Source organism: Micromys minutus, assembly GCF_963924665.1.
Source record: "Micromys minutus genome assembly, chromosome: 14".
Taxonomy (NCBI): domain Eukaryota; kingdom Metazoa; phylum Chordata; class Mammalia; order Rodentia; family Muridae; genus Micromys; species Micromys minutus.
The window spans coordinates 35878615-35893257 of NC_137983.1; the positions used below are offsets into that span (position 1 = coordinate 35878615).

The 14643-nt window shown below is 44.8% G+C and overlaps 1 protein-coding gene across 5 annotated transcripts in view; it reads left to right on the forward strand.

Moving 5' to 3' along the window:
* Positions 1–14643, forward strand: part of RBPMS (RNA binding protein, mRNA processing factor) — a 142109-nt gene that overhangs the window by 46373 nt on the left and 81093 nt on the right. For all 5 annotated transcript variants that reach the window (XR_013975324.1, XM_080928278.1, XM_080928281.1 and 2 more), the window contains exon 2: positions 13249–13326. Coding sequence is in view for 4 of the 5 variants with exons in the window: in XM_080928278.1 (XP_080784404.1) it covers positions 13249–13326 (78 nt within the window). In the remaining variant the exon portion in view is untranslated. The remainder of the gene's footprint in view (positions 1–13248; positions 13327–14643) is intronic.

Here is a 14643-nt window from a genome sequence, read left to right on the forward strand (position 1 = left end):
GCTGCATTTCCCTCGTGAGCTAGGCAGGCAGTGACAAGTGCATCTGACATCATTAGTGCTTGGTTGTCATAGAAATGATACAGGCGTCCCTTAGAACCATCAGAAGTGGCCAGAAATCAGTGCCCATGTGTTGCATGTAATTTTATAAAACCACACTTGCTTCTTGTCCTGGGGCTGACAGCAGTGGCTGCCTTACTTAGTCCCCATGGCTAGCAGTGATTGGCTTCCAATGTCTTGATTGACACAGTCAAGAACCAGTTAGGGAAACGATCCCTCTACCTACATCCATGAAATCCAGCCTGGAGAGCTAGGAGGAATGAGCACCTCATGCTTGTACAGAGATGGTTGTGCTAAGTGTATCGTTTACAGAGGAGACATCCAGATTGTAATAAACCAAAGATGCTTGCTGTGACGGCGGAGGTACATCAGAGAGTGACTAGGTAGGAGGTAGGCCTTTTTTCTTCGGCACTTTACCTAGACAGGATCGACATGATCATTGTGGTTCTGGTAAGGTCTCCCTCAACTCTTCACAGGAGCTTTGACAATTCCATTAGAGCCTGGTGTGGCGGTGCACACCTTTGATCCGGGCACTGAGAGGCCAAGGCAGACTCTGTGTGACTTTGAGGCTAGCTTGGTCTAGCCACTGTCTTGCTTTTGGCCCCCAAATAAAGCAGATGATAGGGAGCCCTTGACAGAACATCCAGGCCAGCCAGGGCTGCATCTTGAGATCCTGTCTCAACAAAAACAAGCAACAAAAATGTTAGTGCATGGACACAGCCCTCATTTCTTCTGTTGTCGATTTAGACTTCTAACAGGGGTGCCTAGGTGGGAAAGACTTAGTGATCCTCACGCCTCTGATGCCAGCCAACTCTCTAGTTACTTGTGTTTGTGCTGAAGGACTTTAGGGGCAGCCATCTGTACTGTATGGAGTATGATACCATATATGTTACACATCAGAGGTCATGTAGGAAGTTGGAAGTTGGCCCTTGGTATTTTGTGTGTTTTAAGTGTGCATTTAGCCACTGCCGTTGACCAGTCAGAGTTTACCCAGATTTTTTCTTACTGAGATTCTTGTATCCAGTCTCCAAGAGCATAGCGGGCCTGTGGCAGGCACCAGCGCATGCAACATATTTATTTAACACAAATGTTTTCTTTCCCCATTTCTATAAACTCCTAGGCAAGAAATACGAAAGCTTATTAGATTTTATCACTTAGTTAAGAAAATACAATTTCTGGCCAGCGAGACTTTTAATCCCAGCACTTGGAAGACAGAGGCAGGCAGATCTCTTGAGTTAGAGGCCAGCCTGGTCTACAGAGTGAGTTCCAGTGCTACTCAGAGAAACCTTGTCTTGATAGGAAAAAAAAATGTGCGCATTCGTTCGTGCACGCTCGCACACGCACGCGAGCACACACACACACACACACACACACACACACACACGTGTGCTGTGCATGTGCGAGCAGAGGCGTAGAGAGTACAACATGTCCCGTTCTCTCATTCCTTATCATCTTGAAATAGGGTCTCTCATCAATTCTGAAGCTAGGCTTAAACTTTTTTACATTTATTTATTTTGTGTGCAGGCGTGTGTGTCAGGTATGGAGGTCAGAAGCTCATCATCGGGACTGTATTCTTTCCCTCCACCGGGTGGATTCTGTAGTGTGGTGGTGGTTAGTTTTCATGGTTTATTTTTTATTTTATTTTATTTTTTAAAGATTTATGTGCATTGGTGTTTTGCTTGAATGTGTGCTTGTGGGAAGTTACCAGATCTTCTGGAACTGGAGTTAAAGATGTTTTGTGAGCTGCCATGTGGATGCTAGGGATTAAACCCAGGTCCCCTGGAAGAGCCGCCGGTGCTCTTATCTGCTGAGCCATCTCCGTTAGCATCCCGGGAATCTGTGGGCCTTACTCAGGCCCTCATGCACATCACTCTGTTTCTCGGTGTCTATTTTATAGATTGGCAGTGTTGGTGACACAGTCACCATATGTACACAGTGATTCCTGGTGAGATTCCCAAGGCCTGGCATCAACCACTTCACTGAAACAGGCAGGAAAGGAGACTGGAGTCTTGATGTTCAGTAGTTCATGCTGAGACTGCTCATGTAGATTCTTGCCATCTCTTAGGACTCATTAGTCCTACCCAGTGAGCGTCTGAGTCTGCTGGACAAACCCTGCATGATGCTTGAGTGTGAGTTAATTGAACATTCATCTGTCATTAGCTAACAGTTGTCTCTTGACTAGTTTATCTGCTTCTTGAATAGTCTTTATAAACAAACAACCCACAAATGTTTAGTATTTTAAAAATTTAGGAAGTATCTCAGAAGAACTCTTTTTCCTCTCTTTTTTAAAGATTTATGTATGTGAGCACACTCACTCTTCAGACACACCAGAAGGGGACATTGGATCCTGTTACCAATGGTTGTGAGCCACCAAGTAGTTGCTGGGAATTGAACTCAGAACCTCTGGAGGAGCAGTGTGAGTGCTCTTAACTGCTGAACCACCTCTTTAGCCCTAGAAGAGTTCTCTTATTATAGTGTATTTAGTAATGAATAAAAGTAAAACATCCCTCCCCACATAGACAGCTTCTCAGAACACTCAGGAAAACCTCATGATTCAACCCTCCTCCTCCCCATCAGGCAGAGGCTTTGAGGTTTCCTAAGTAGAGTCAGAAGTAGCTCATAAAACTTAATTGCAAAATCTGTTCTCATAAGGCAGACCTAATTCTCTGCCTGCGAGGGACTCACTCCTGGCTCAGAGTCCACCCACTCCAGCAAGCCCCAAAGGCCACACTCTTCTCCAAGTGAGGTAGGTTTAAATGGATGTCTTTATGTGGGTTTCCAAAACTCAACACCATCCTCCGGGTCTGAGGCATTGGTCCCCAACATGGCTGTTCCCCAACACACACACACACACACACACACACACACACACACACACCATTCTTTTAAACATTCACTTGAGGTTCATGGCTCCCCAAAGCACTGATTTTTCTAAGACTCTGAAAATGTGTTCTAATATATCATTTCAAATTTACTTCTTCTGAAAAACATTACAAACAAGCCATGTGTTAATGTTCATTTTGCTTACATGGAGAACTAAGATCTATAATAGGAAAATGGTAAGGTACAGAATATATGGGGATATGTGGTATTGTGTTTGGGTAGGATCATAGGGAGGAGTTTATATAACTTTTATATAGTCTATCTCCCTCCACTTCCCTTCCCTCCTCTCTCCTGGGAGGTCTCTTGTAGCTCAGACTGACCTTAGACCCCGATGTAGTTGAAGGTGACCTTGAACTCCCGATCTTCTTTTTCCTCCAGTTAAGTGCCGGGGTCTCAGCGTGCCTCCGTCCAGCTGTGACCCATCCTCTCTTACCCCCAGTTCCTTTCTTTACATTAATTCTCAGACGAGCTTTAACTGCAGAGTCAAACTGTTAGCCAGCCTTCCATTTCCTTTTAATTAAATAGCTCCTGCGATGTTCTTCTTGGTCAGTTTTTCATCACTGATAAATACCCACTAAAGGTTTTCGGAATGAAGGACTTTCCTTAGCTCATGGTCCATGTTTGAGCCACTATATTTCTTATACACGATGATAGAGAACACTTGATTGATAAAGCATGGCTGTTCCCATGGCAGCCAGAAAGAGATCCAGGACAACCTTCCCTGGAAGGACACGCCCCCCCCCCCATCTCTAATTCAGCCACACTCCTTATATCTGCATCATTGATTATCAGTGGATTAATCCACCAATTTAAGTCAGATCTTACCCAGCCCCTCCCCCCAAGCCCAGCTCTGACTGCATTGGGGCTCAGCCTTTGACACATTACTTTGGAGCATTGCAAATTCAGAGTCTTACCCCATTCTTCTGAATTCAGCAGGAGGTAAGCTGGCTCCTGAAAGACTCGTCATGTTGTTGGTCAGTAACCGTGGATGAGATCATGACACAGATGATACAGGGTTCCTCTTTCTGATGTGTCTTTGAGTCTGTTATTTACTTGTATAGAGCCATGGTTAAATCATGCACTGTATGGCTTGAGAGTTTTAAGTTGTTGAAATTCACACATAGCTGGGCATGGAGGCACGTCTTTAGTCCCAGCACTCAGGAGGTAGAGGCCAAGGGATCTCTCTGGGATGTAGAAAAGGCGTTATGTTTGTGGCGGTGACCTTACTAAGAACACCCATCTTTTTAACAGTGGGCATAATTTTGTTCTGTCTTTACGCTCTCTGCTCTCTGGTGAAAGTCTTTATTATATGTAGATGATTTAGACCTTCTCCCACGAGATGCAAATAAATGGCAGCAGCTTAGGTTTGGCCATTTGGGTGAGTGATTGAAAAGCTTTGGCATTTGGGATGTTTTACCCATGTGGGATGTTGGCCGTGTCTTTATTTGGTCATTTTAGAACACAGCCTCTGGCACGCCGAGAGCGGTTTTGCCCCCACATATCTCCATCCGTGTTCCGGTCAGAGCCGAGCTGCCACACTGGATTCCAGAGGTCATGTCCGCCCTGAAAAGATCTTTCACATGCCCCCAGGTTCTGACAATTTTGAAAATTCTTTCCAAATTCAGAAACTGTCTAGGTTGCTTAAAATTTGCCAGCAGGATGGCCTACTGGGCAAGGGTGTTTGTGCCAAGCCTGACAACCTGAGTTCGTCACTGGAACCCACAGATAGGAAGAGAGAGCCAATTCCTGGAGGGAAGGAAAATATAATAGTAAATATGGGTGAAAACAACATTCACAAAATGGAAGGTGCTAACTTGGTTTCCGAGAGCTGTGTTAATACTATTTTTAAGCTTTTATTTTCATCTATTTCGTGCCACAAGCTTTGTTCTCCACTCTCTTCTGGGGTGTCTCTTTCCTTTTTCTCTTCTGCCTAGGAACAGCTTATCCCTTTTCAGCGATGGCAAATCATCTCTGTGGCAGGGCAACTCGTGTGGGCTAGTTTGAGGGCACATCTCAGGTCTTTGTTTCCTAAACGCTTTTGGGCCTCTTTGATCTAGGCACATCCACTGACTCCAGCATTATACCCTATAGAGATACCTTCATACTTGGTGGCTTTTGGTTATACACACCGATGATGGCCTGTGCATTGTTCTAGAGAACACTGAGATTTGAGCCTCTTGATTTACATGGTTCCACTGTTTGTTTGTTTCCCTCCAGAAAGTATTGAACCCTTCTCACAGACCACCAAAGGCCAATTTCAGGAAGAGGGAAAGCTCCTGTGTGCACCTATTCTTTATACAAATACTATCTAAGTCACATAAGTAATTACTTTTACTCTTGTAACACCTAAAAAAGTCAACCAGAACTCTCCACGGCTGATGAGAGCCAACAATTTAGGAGCAACTTGGCTCCGTAGATCTAGTCCAAGGTCTCGATTACAAGAAGACTTGTTTAGTAGAGGCTGCAGTTATCTAAGCCTGGGGTATCTAACCAGAACCGCAGCCCATTATCCCCAAAGTCTCTTTATATAGGGACTGTTGAGTGTTCTTACACCTTGATAGCTCCTCCCCTGGAGCACTTGGTAAACACAACAGACTCAAAAGCCACACCAGCCTTTTGTTCTGACGCCCTATTCTCTTTTGTTACAAGGGGGTCACCATGCTGGGCAGTGGTGCATGCCTTTAATCCCAGCACTTGGGACAGCTCCTTAAATTCAAGGCCAGCCTGGTCTACAGAACAAATTTCAGGACAGCCAGGACTATGCGCAGAGAAACCATGTCTCAAAAACCCCAAACCAAGCAAACCCAGAAACAAAGGGTGTGAATCACCAGAGGTAGTTAACTGCTGGGTTTCATGGTAATTGCATTTTAAAAGAGACCATATTAAAATGCAATTTCCGGAGTAATCAGGCCACCAGCATACGTGGGGCTCCGTTTCTTTGCTTTTGCCAACATTGCTCTTGTCATATTTTATATGCGAGAAGATTCAGTCGGCTATGAATCTTAAATAAGGCATATGACACATAAAGAATGTTACAAAGAATTACACTGTATATCCTTCTAGGAATGGTGGCTTAAGCCATTAATTGCGGCAGAGGCGGAGGCAGGTTGGGGCGGAGGCAGGTGGCTCTCTGAGGTCCCGAGTTAACTGAACCACACAGTAAGATGAGACCCTACTTCAAAACAAACAATTATATCTTGAAAAGAGGAATATTAGAGAAATGTAGGCAGGTCTTAGGAGGAGAAAATTTTGGAATGGAGAGGAGGCGTTTTTTGTCCATGATGGGCAGCAGACAGGCAAGTTGGTCCCAGGAGTTTGTTTGTTTGTTTGTTTGTTTGTTTTGATAAAAAAATCTGACCTGAAATCCATGTTTTTTAAAAAAAAAAAAAAAACATGGCTACTTTATTTTCTCTTTGTTATATTTCCATTTCTTTATTTCTTTTAGGCTATTTGTGTGTTTCACTAGTCTGAGGCTTCCTTTATTTAGCTAAGCTTATAGGCCAGGGAGCCTCAGGGATCCACCCTGTAAGTGCAGGGATTGCAAGCCCTTCCTTCCTTTCTACGTAACTCCAGCCACTTTCAACAAACAAAACAAAGCCAAACCGAAACCTCAGTCTAGAGACCAGATCCAGGTCCTCATGCTTGTGAAGCAGCAGCCTTTTGTGGACTAAGCTATCCTCAGCCTTCTATCTGGATCCCCTGCTGTGAGGGACCCTGGGACATAGCCTTGTCTGGCCTTACTCCTTACTTGGCTAAGAATGACCTTGCACTCTTGACCCACTAGCTGCCATTTTACAGAGCTGGATTACAGGTGTGTGCACCACCACACCTGGGTTATGTGAGGCTGGGCATCAAACCCAGAATTTTCTACACTTGTAACAACTACCCTGCCAGTTTAGTTACTTCTCGAGCAAGACCCATGCTTGGTCCTTTCTTTTATGGCTCCTTCCTGGTTCTTTTACTAATGCTTAACTTAGTTCATTTAGTTTATTATAAAGATCACCTGCCGATTTCTTTTCTTTCTGTGTTCAAGACTGGGTTTCTCTCTGTGACCTTGGCTGTCCCGGAGATTACTCTCTAGACCTCACACTAACCTGCCTGCCTCCCTCCACTTCCTGAGTGCTGGGATTAAAGGTGTGCACCACACCAAAAAGAAAACTCTTTACATTTGGGATACACCCTCTGCTGATTTCTTACAGGAATAACTTTCACTCCGAAAGTGAATCGAGCTGGCATTGAAAGGTTTTCAGCTGTGTGTTGGGTAACGAGCATGGCAAATCGTTCCTACAGTTTTCTGTTTGCAGTTTCTACACATTCTCAAGTGAAGACAATAAACATTGAGCCACAGTTCCTGGGGATGCCCCGCAGTTGGTCCTAGAGCAGAATAGCTCAAGTGGTGTTTGTCTTTGACCTCTGTAGAACAGTGAATGCCCTGGGTAGTGTTGGGAGCTTCATCTGTGTATGCCTACATTTCCATTTGTGTCCTTTAAGTGACCATAGACATTTATGTTTGGTCTGGGTTTGCTTTGTCTGCGTAGTTTGGAATGACACTTTTCTTTAAAACCGGCCGATCTCCGTGCTGCCGAAGAAGAAAGAGAGGTTTGGGGAATCATGGTAGAATTTTGTGTATGGTTTTTGCTTATCTTTGACTTTTTCGATGCTTTGTGGCCATGACATGGCTAGTAGTCCTCAATTCCTTTGTGTGTGTGTGTGTGTGTGTGTGTGTGTGTGTGTGTGTCCCCGTCCGTCCCACCCTGTGTGTGTCTGTGTGTTGGTGTAGCAGCAGATCAGGAACCAACAGGAAAATGGGGGCTAGGGGTGAGGTGTCCAAGAACAGAAGCAGACATGTAGTTAGCTTTCTATGATTTTTAGAGATGGTGTTTTCCCGTGCCACCCTCCCATCCCCCTTTTGTGGTCTTGACTCTTAACAGTCTTTGTGTCTGCTTATTTGAGGCAGGGCCTCGTGCACCATGCTGGCTTTGAACTTCTGGTCATTTCGGTACACCTAGCAACCTATGACATGCGATTGTTTTTAATCCTTAATGTTATTACTGAAGAGTTTAATACATGCCAATCTTCTGTGCCTGCTTGTCACAGGGAGGGATTGGTCATCCGTGTTGTAACTGCTGATGCTCTGCAGTGTGACTGGGAAATTAGTCACTTTATCTTGTTTGCCAGGACATCTTCAGAACCTTTGACACACCTATGTGCTTGGGTGTGTGTGTGTGTGTGTGTGTGTGTGTGTGTTTGAAGGCTCATAAGTCAGCCCAGAGATACATGGACCCTCTGTGACTCCTATGTGTAAAACTGCAGAAAAGAACCTCTTGTAACCAGAGAGAGTGCCTTCCTTCGGAACATGCTTCTAAAAGAATAGTTTCTACAGAGGAAGGATTCATGCAGCACATTGAGAAGTTTCTCTTAATTTAGTCGGTTTGTAGGTATAGACCAGTTATATGGGAGAGATAGGCCAGGGAGTTAGTTCTGATTGAAGGCATCTGCTGTCAAGTCTCATGTCCTGAGTTCAGTTCCAGGGACCTGCACGGTGGAAGGGAAACCAACTCCTAAATGTTATTCTCCGGCCTTCACATGAGCCCACCATTCAAGAACACATGTTCACACCCGCACACAGATCTGGTACATTGAATCCCTGTGTGTGGAGCCATGCGTGTGACTCCTGTGTGCCTCCCTTTGGGAGGCTGAGGTAGGAGGGTTGTAAATTCCAGGCTTGCCCATACTACACAGTAAGGCCTGACAAAAAGAGAAGAAAGGAAGGTGACTTTCGAGAGAGCTGAAGTATATGGAGGGGTAGATAGCAGAGACTACTTCGGCGGGCCTCTAGACAGTGATTTAAACATAGAGGAGAACGTGTGGAGGAGATCCTTAAAACCATGGTAACATATGCAAAATCCCGGGCAAATTGTCATCCAGTGTGAGCACTGGTTACAGACATAGATCACCATGTGCTAGCCCTGCGCTCAGCGCCTTCTGAGGTTCATCAAGAAGTTGGTCACGAAGACGGTGCAGTCTTTTCCCAATGAGCAGTCTTTTCCCAATGAGGAAGTGGTGGCTAGGTCACAAATCTGTCTCACACAGAGCAGAGCCTTTCCTGTGAAGTCTTAGGCCTTGCTGGGGCAAAAACGAAAGCCGCGCCGGCAGGATCCATTAGAGCCCATTTGGGATATATCTGTCACCAGGGTGATCTCTTGAACTTCTCTTTGTCCTTGACTAAGAGATGCCCTTTCCTGTGTTTAAAAAGGGAACATCTGGGATGCTGAAGGCCTGGTGCCCAGCACATCTGTGTTCAGAGAACCACGCTGGTGAATTAAGAGCCGTGGCAGAGTTCCCTTAGCAGCCTTCCTTTGTCTTTGGTAGAGGGACTGGGATGTTTTTGGAGTATAGACCTTTCTCCCACTGGTTCCAGCTGGCTCACCGTGGGACAGAGCTAAGTTTATGTTGCCATAGGTGATTGTTGAGTTTAGGACAGTAAGCTCCCGGAAGCGAGGATCTTGTCTTTCTGATTTCACTGCACTGCTATGTGCCAACCGACTGTGTGTAGGGGATGAGGCGTGCCTTAATTCCTGTGACTCTTGCCCTGGTTGCCACAGGGAAGTACAGCTGGAATTTACAGTTATGTTTCCACTTGTTTGTTATCCAGATTTTTCTTTACTTTCTCCTCCATCTCTCTCATTCTTCTCCCTCCTTTCTCCTCCTCCTCCTCCTCCTTTTAATGAGACTGATTAAGTTTACCAAATCTGGTGCTGACTAGCAAGGATTGTAAGCATATCCTACTCTGAATGGCAGTGTATAATGTAAATATTCAAGCTTCATTTCCTCTTACCTGTTTCTTCATCTGTTTGTTGTAGAAGGTATGAGAGACCCCCTGATAGCGAGGTAGGCTTCTGAGATGGGGTGAGTTTTAGACGCTAGGAAATGCCATTTTGTCTATGTGGACATAAAATGCCAGTCTTTTACTAGTTGCCCACAGTTTGAACAAGAATTGATTTCCGGCCTTTTGTGTTTAGGTGACTTGCAAACGGGCACACCAAGAGTTGGCTTTCCCTTCCCTCCCATAATGTTTCTTACTAGAATGTTAGAACAAAGTCTTTCACATCAGTCCAGAATGTTTACCTAAGGCTTCCTCCACAAACACTACAATTTGTGTTACTACAAATACCAACCTCTTAACTTTCTAAGACAAAGCAGATAATCAAGGTGATCCTCATCTTAATAAGCCTGAAGTGTTTAATCCGTGCATAATGCAGGGTATGTCTTAATCCCAGCACTTTGGAGATGGATGCAGAACGGGTACCATAGCCCAACCCTAACTGAAACCCTTACCCCACCCTCACCTACCCTACCCTGTCCCTTAACCCTAACCCTATCTTCCTTATCCTAACCTAATCTGACCCTTAAAACTACCCCTACCAATATCGAGACCCTGACCCTGACCTTGACCTCCACTCCTAACCCTATCTTCTGGGTTATCCTTGGCTGCATAATAAGTTTGAGGCCAGCCTGGGCTACATGAAACACTGTCTAAAAACAAAAACTACAAACATCTTTAAGCATAATAATGCATACTATCGGGTGGTTATTCTCACAGAATGAGAGAGAAAACACGGAAGCTGTTGTAACCACTGAGGCCATTTCTTCCTCTCTCCGCTGACTGTAGACTCTTGCATCTCTATCCTAAGAGATGTGCCCCTTCCTAAAGGCTGAAACCAAATGCTATCTTTCCCTTGCATATTTTTCATTTTTTTTTCTGTTCTTTTGTATATGTGTGGGTACGTGTATGCAGGGGTCAGAGATCACCTTCGGGGGAGGTGGGTCTTTCTAGAACACAGATGGTTAGGTTTGGTGGCAAGTGGCTTTGCCTGATGAGTGAGCCTTCTTGGTGCCTTGTTTTTGCACCTGCTTTCTTATTGGTGGTATAAATACCCTATATACTGTAGATGAACTTTTACTTATATATTGTCTTTTGTTCACAGTCCCCAAGTATCTAGTGAGTTTTGTTGCTAAATTGTCTGGCAAGTGTGTAAAACCTTTTTCTTGAGAACAGTATTAGAAAAGTTAGTTTCTTGAGTGAACAGCCCAGACTTAACCAACGCCTATACCACCGTACTCTGTACTGCGGGGCAAACAGTTAAAACAAAGGGTCTGCATATCACCTTGATTCTGTGCAAATCTTCCATCCCGTCCACACTCGGCACAGAGTTGGAATGTGGTGGGTACTTGAAGTTAGGGTTGATTGATTCTCTTGCCCAGGTTGACCCCATCCAAAGGCCCAGATGGTGTTCAGTTTTCCTGCATCTGGGTAGTAGAGTTCCCTCATGCACCTGCCAACAATTTCGCCTTTTCCTCAGGAACTTTCTTTGTGTCAGAGATGAAAGAAGAAAGGAAAACACATAAGAAGTTTGGTCAACAGACTTGACCTAATTGACTGTATTAGACCCCATCAAACATTAGCAAAGCACACACTTGTCTAAAGAAGTCAGCCAGCATCTGCAATGCTCTGAGGAAAGAAACAAGGAATAGAAGAAGAGGGGTTTTTTTCTTTTTTTCTTTTTTTTTTTTTTTTGAGTTTAAACTTTATGAATCGGGGCTGGAGAGATGGCTCAGTGGTTAAGAGCACTGACTGCTCTTCCAGAAGTCCTGAGTTTAAATCCCAGCAATCACATGGTAGCTCACAACCATCTGTAATGAGATCAGATGTCCTCTTCTGGTGTGTCTGAAGACAGCGACAGTGTACTTGTATACATAATTCTTAAAAAAACAAACCTGTATGTATCAACAGGTGCATAAAAGAACTAGTACATTCATATAACAGAATACTCCTCCGTAAGAAGGGATGGATGGAGTTTCAATAGACAGCAGTATGGATGAAATTTGCTTTTTGTAATCAGTAACGAACTGAGACAAACTCTGCACTTCTGTGGTTCTGTGCTTTGGAGCATGCATACTTATCTGCCGTCACAGCCAATACCTGGGGATGGTAGGACAGGACTGGGAGGGAGGATTGTAGGAATATGTAAAGTCAGGAATGGTGGCCCGACATGTGAAATCCTGGGTAATACAGAGTGCTGAGGAAGAAGGGTTGTGAGTTCAAGGTCTACCTGAACTGTGAAACAAGTCTCTGAGGAGGCATCATTAAAGGTGATGGGTTATCTCACTCAGTTCTGATGGTTGTGTGTGTGTGTGTGAGAGAGAGAGAGAGAGAGAGAGAGAGAGAGAGAGAGAGAGAGAGAGAGAGAGAGAGACAGAGACAGAGAACTAAACAAACCCTCCATTTTCAAGACATGGCATGGATGTTATAATAAATTGGAAGAAACCAGTCAGAATTCCGAGATTGATATGTAAACAGCATGTATGAACCACTGCTATGATACTGTGCTGGACCCAGAATGGGCTTTATGATTTGTGATTCTGTACATGCAACTGTGGAAAGTGTTAGAAATCACACGTGTGATTTCTTGCCGTTTATATATAGTTGATGGTTGAACATATGCAATAAGGAGAACCACAGTCATGTCTAGGTAGAGTAAGGTTGCTGGAAGCTAGGCAGTCCTTAGCCTGGAGCCAGTCCTTGCCTCTGGAGTCCGGATGAGGCTCCTGAGTTTGGATGCGCCCTATGATTTGATGTTAGGTTCACTCTCTCTTAGAATGTGCGGCCCTGCACTTTGCCCAGCCTGAACTTCCTCCCTTCCTACCCCAACATGACGTGACCCTCATCTCTCTCTGATAAAGTCCTTTTTAGGTTCTGGTTCATACACCAGCTTGCTTTCTCTGATTTTTCAGTCAGAAGCACATTGTCATTGTTGTTTACCTTAGCAGATGCAAAGTTTGTCTCCAGTGTCTCCCATGTATGTTCACACACCTGTTGGGTGGCTTCTGTCTTTGGCACCCACCAGGTACCTTGAAGGTGTGTGTTGGTTCTTAAGAACCAGGAAAACAGTAGCCCCCCTCCCCCCAGGAAGGGAGTGGTTACCTGCAGGCTCTTGTGCGAGCATGCTTGACTTAATCTCAGTACTTTTATGCTCATTAAAATAATGTGATTAACACTACCAAGGGACCCAGGGACAAGAGTTTTGTTTTTGTCTTCTTTTCCAGTTTGTCCTGTTGTGGAGGAAGAGTGGAAAGTCTGTTGTCTTCATGGTACAGTTTTAAACCAATATTAAAGTGGAGCTTCTAGTCGCTATGTTACAGAAAGAGCATGGTTAGGGGAGGCAGGGATCTGTTGAGATTTAAGATGAAAAGCAGCCTCTGGAGTCCCTACTCCCTGGTCACTCTCCTGTTACATTTATTTTCTAGGTCCGGACACTCTTCGTCAGTGGCCTGCCTCTGGACATCAAACCCCGAGAGCTCTACTTGCTCTTCAGACCATTCAAGGTACGTTGTGAATGTTTCGTTATGGCCTTAAAGTACATTCCCGCTTCATGTGTTTGAGAAAGTGTGTGGGGGAGGGGAGTGGTCTGTTCTCTCACTGCTGTGGAGAGGCACATGGCCCCAGGATTCCAGACTAGGTCAGAAATACACTAGTTCTCAGTTAGAGCTCATACTTAATGTGGATAATATCCTGGGTCTGATGTCCCCAGCACCCCACGCCACCCAGGGTATAAACTACTTACTACATTCTTATATTTGAACTGCAGCGTTGTGTTTGGAGCCCTGTTCGGAGATGGCACTCTGTTCACTGGGGTAGCACTGTGACAGAGCACTGTGACAGTTCTGTGTAGGCATGAATACACATTCTTTTATGGGTTGGGTTTAGGAACCTTGTGCTTCTTTTATACCAAATGTCATAAATCTTCCACAAAACAAAATGTTACAGGCTAACTTTGTATGAACTGAAGGGAAGTGCTTGTCTGGTATTTGATGACATGCCTGAGGGAGTTTGCCATCATTCCTATGAAAATGCAGTCACCTTAGAGATACTAAACGTTGTTGGGAAGTTGGGCTTCAAGTTAAAGTCAGTTGGGCTGAGATTGGAGTAACTATGCTCTTGAGACAAAACCTTGAAGATGGCTTTTCAGACCCAAATATGGCCTTGAAGGAATGCATCCTGAATTCAGGACCTGTGAGTTAAGCAAGCATTTGTTTGTAGGAAGAAGAGCACCAAAGCCTGCCAGGGACCTTATTACAGTTCCAGGACGGTGATGGCTTTGGTTTCTGATGGCAGACTGTCCCTGAAGGAAGGACAGTGGAGAGACAGGACTCAGCTCGGTAGGGATAAGGCAACAGAAAACACAGACTCGGAAAGGAGAATTCAGGAAATGACCTACAAAGATGAGAGTACAGTTGATGTGCCAAGAAGGCACCATGTGTGGACAGTTAGATAGCCATCCCCACAATGCATCAGTAACAACAACAGCAGAGAGAAACCATTTGCTTTCTGTTTGTTCCTATTCTTGTGCTGGTTTTTTCCCCCCTGAGTAAAATACCATTTGCCCTTCACATTCAAGGCTTCCACGGTCTGAGATCTCCGTGATTTCTAAGAGAAAGGGCCCCTTGTGAAATAGGACAGGTAGTGATCTGAGTTATGACCATCTTGGATAGCCCCACTCAAGGCCTTGGACGTAAATGTTTACAGTAGCTAGTTGACAGTTCAGTTTTATGCTGGGAAAGACAGAAGGATGAGCCAGTGCCAGCACTGTCCTCAGGAACCCCAACGCTGAAGTCAGGACCTCAGAATGTCCCTAGCAGCCC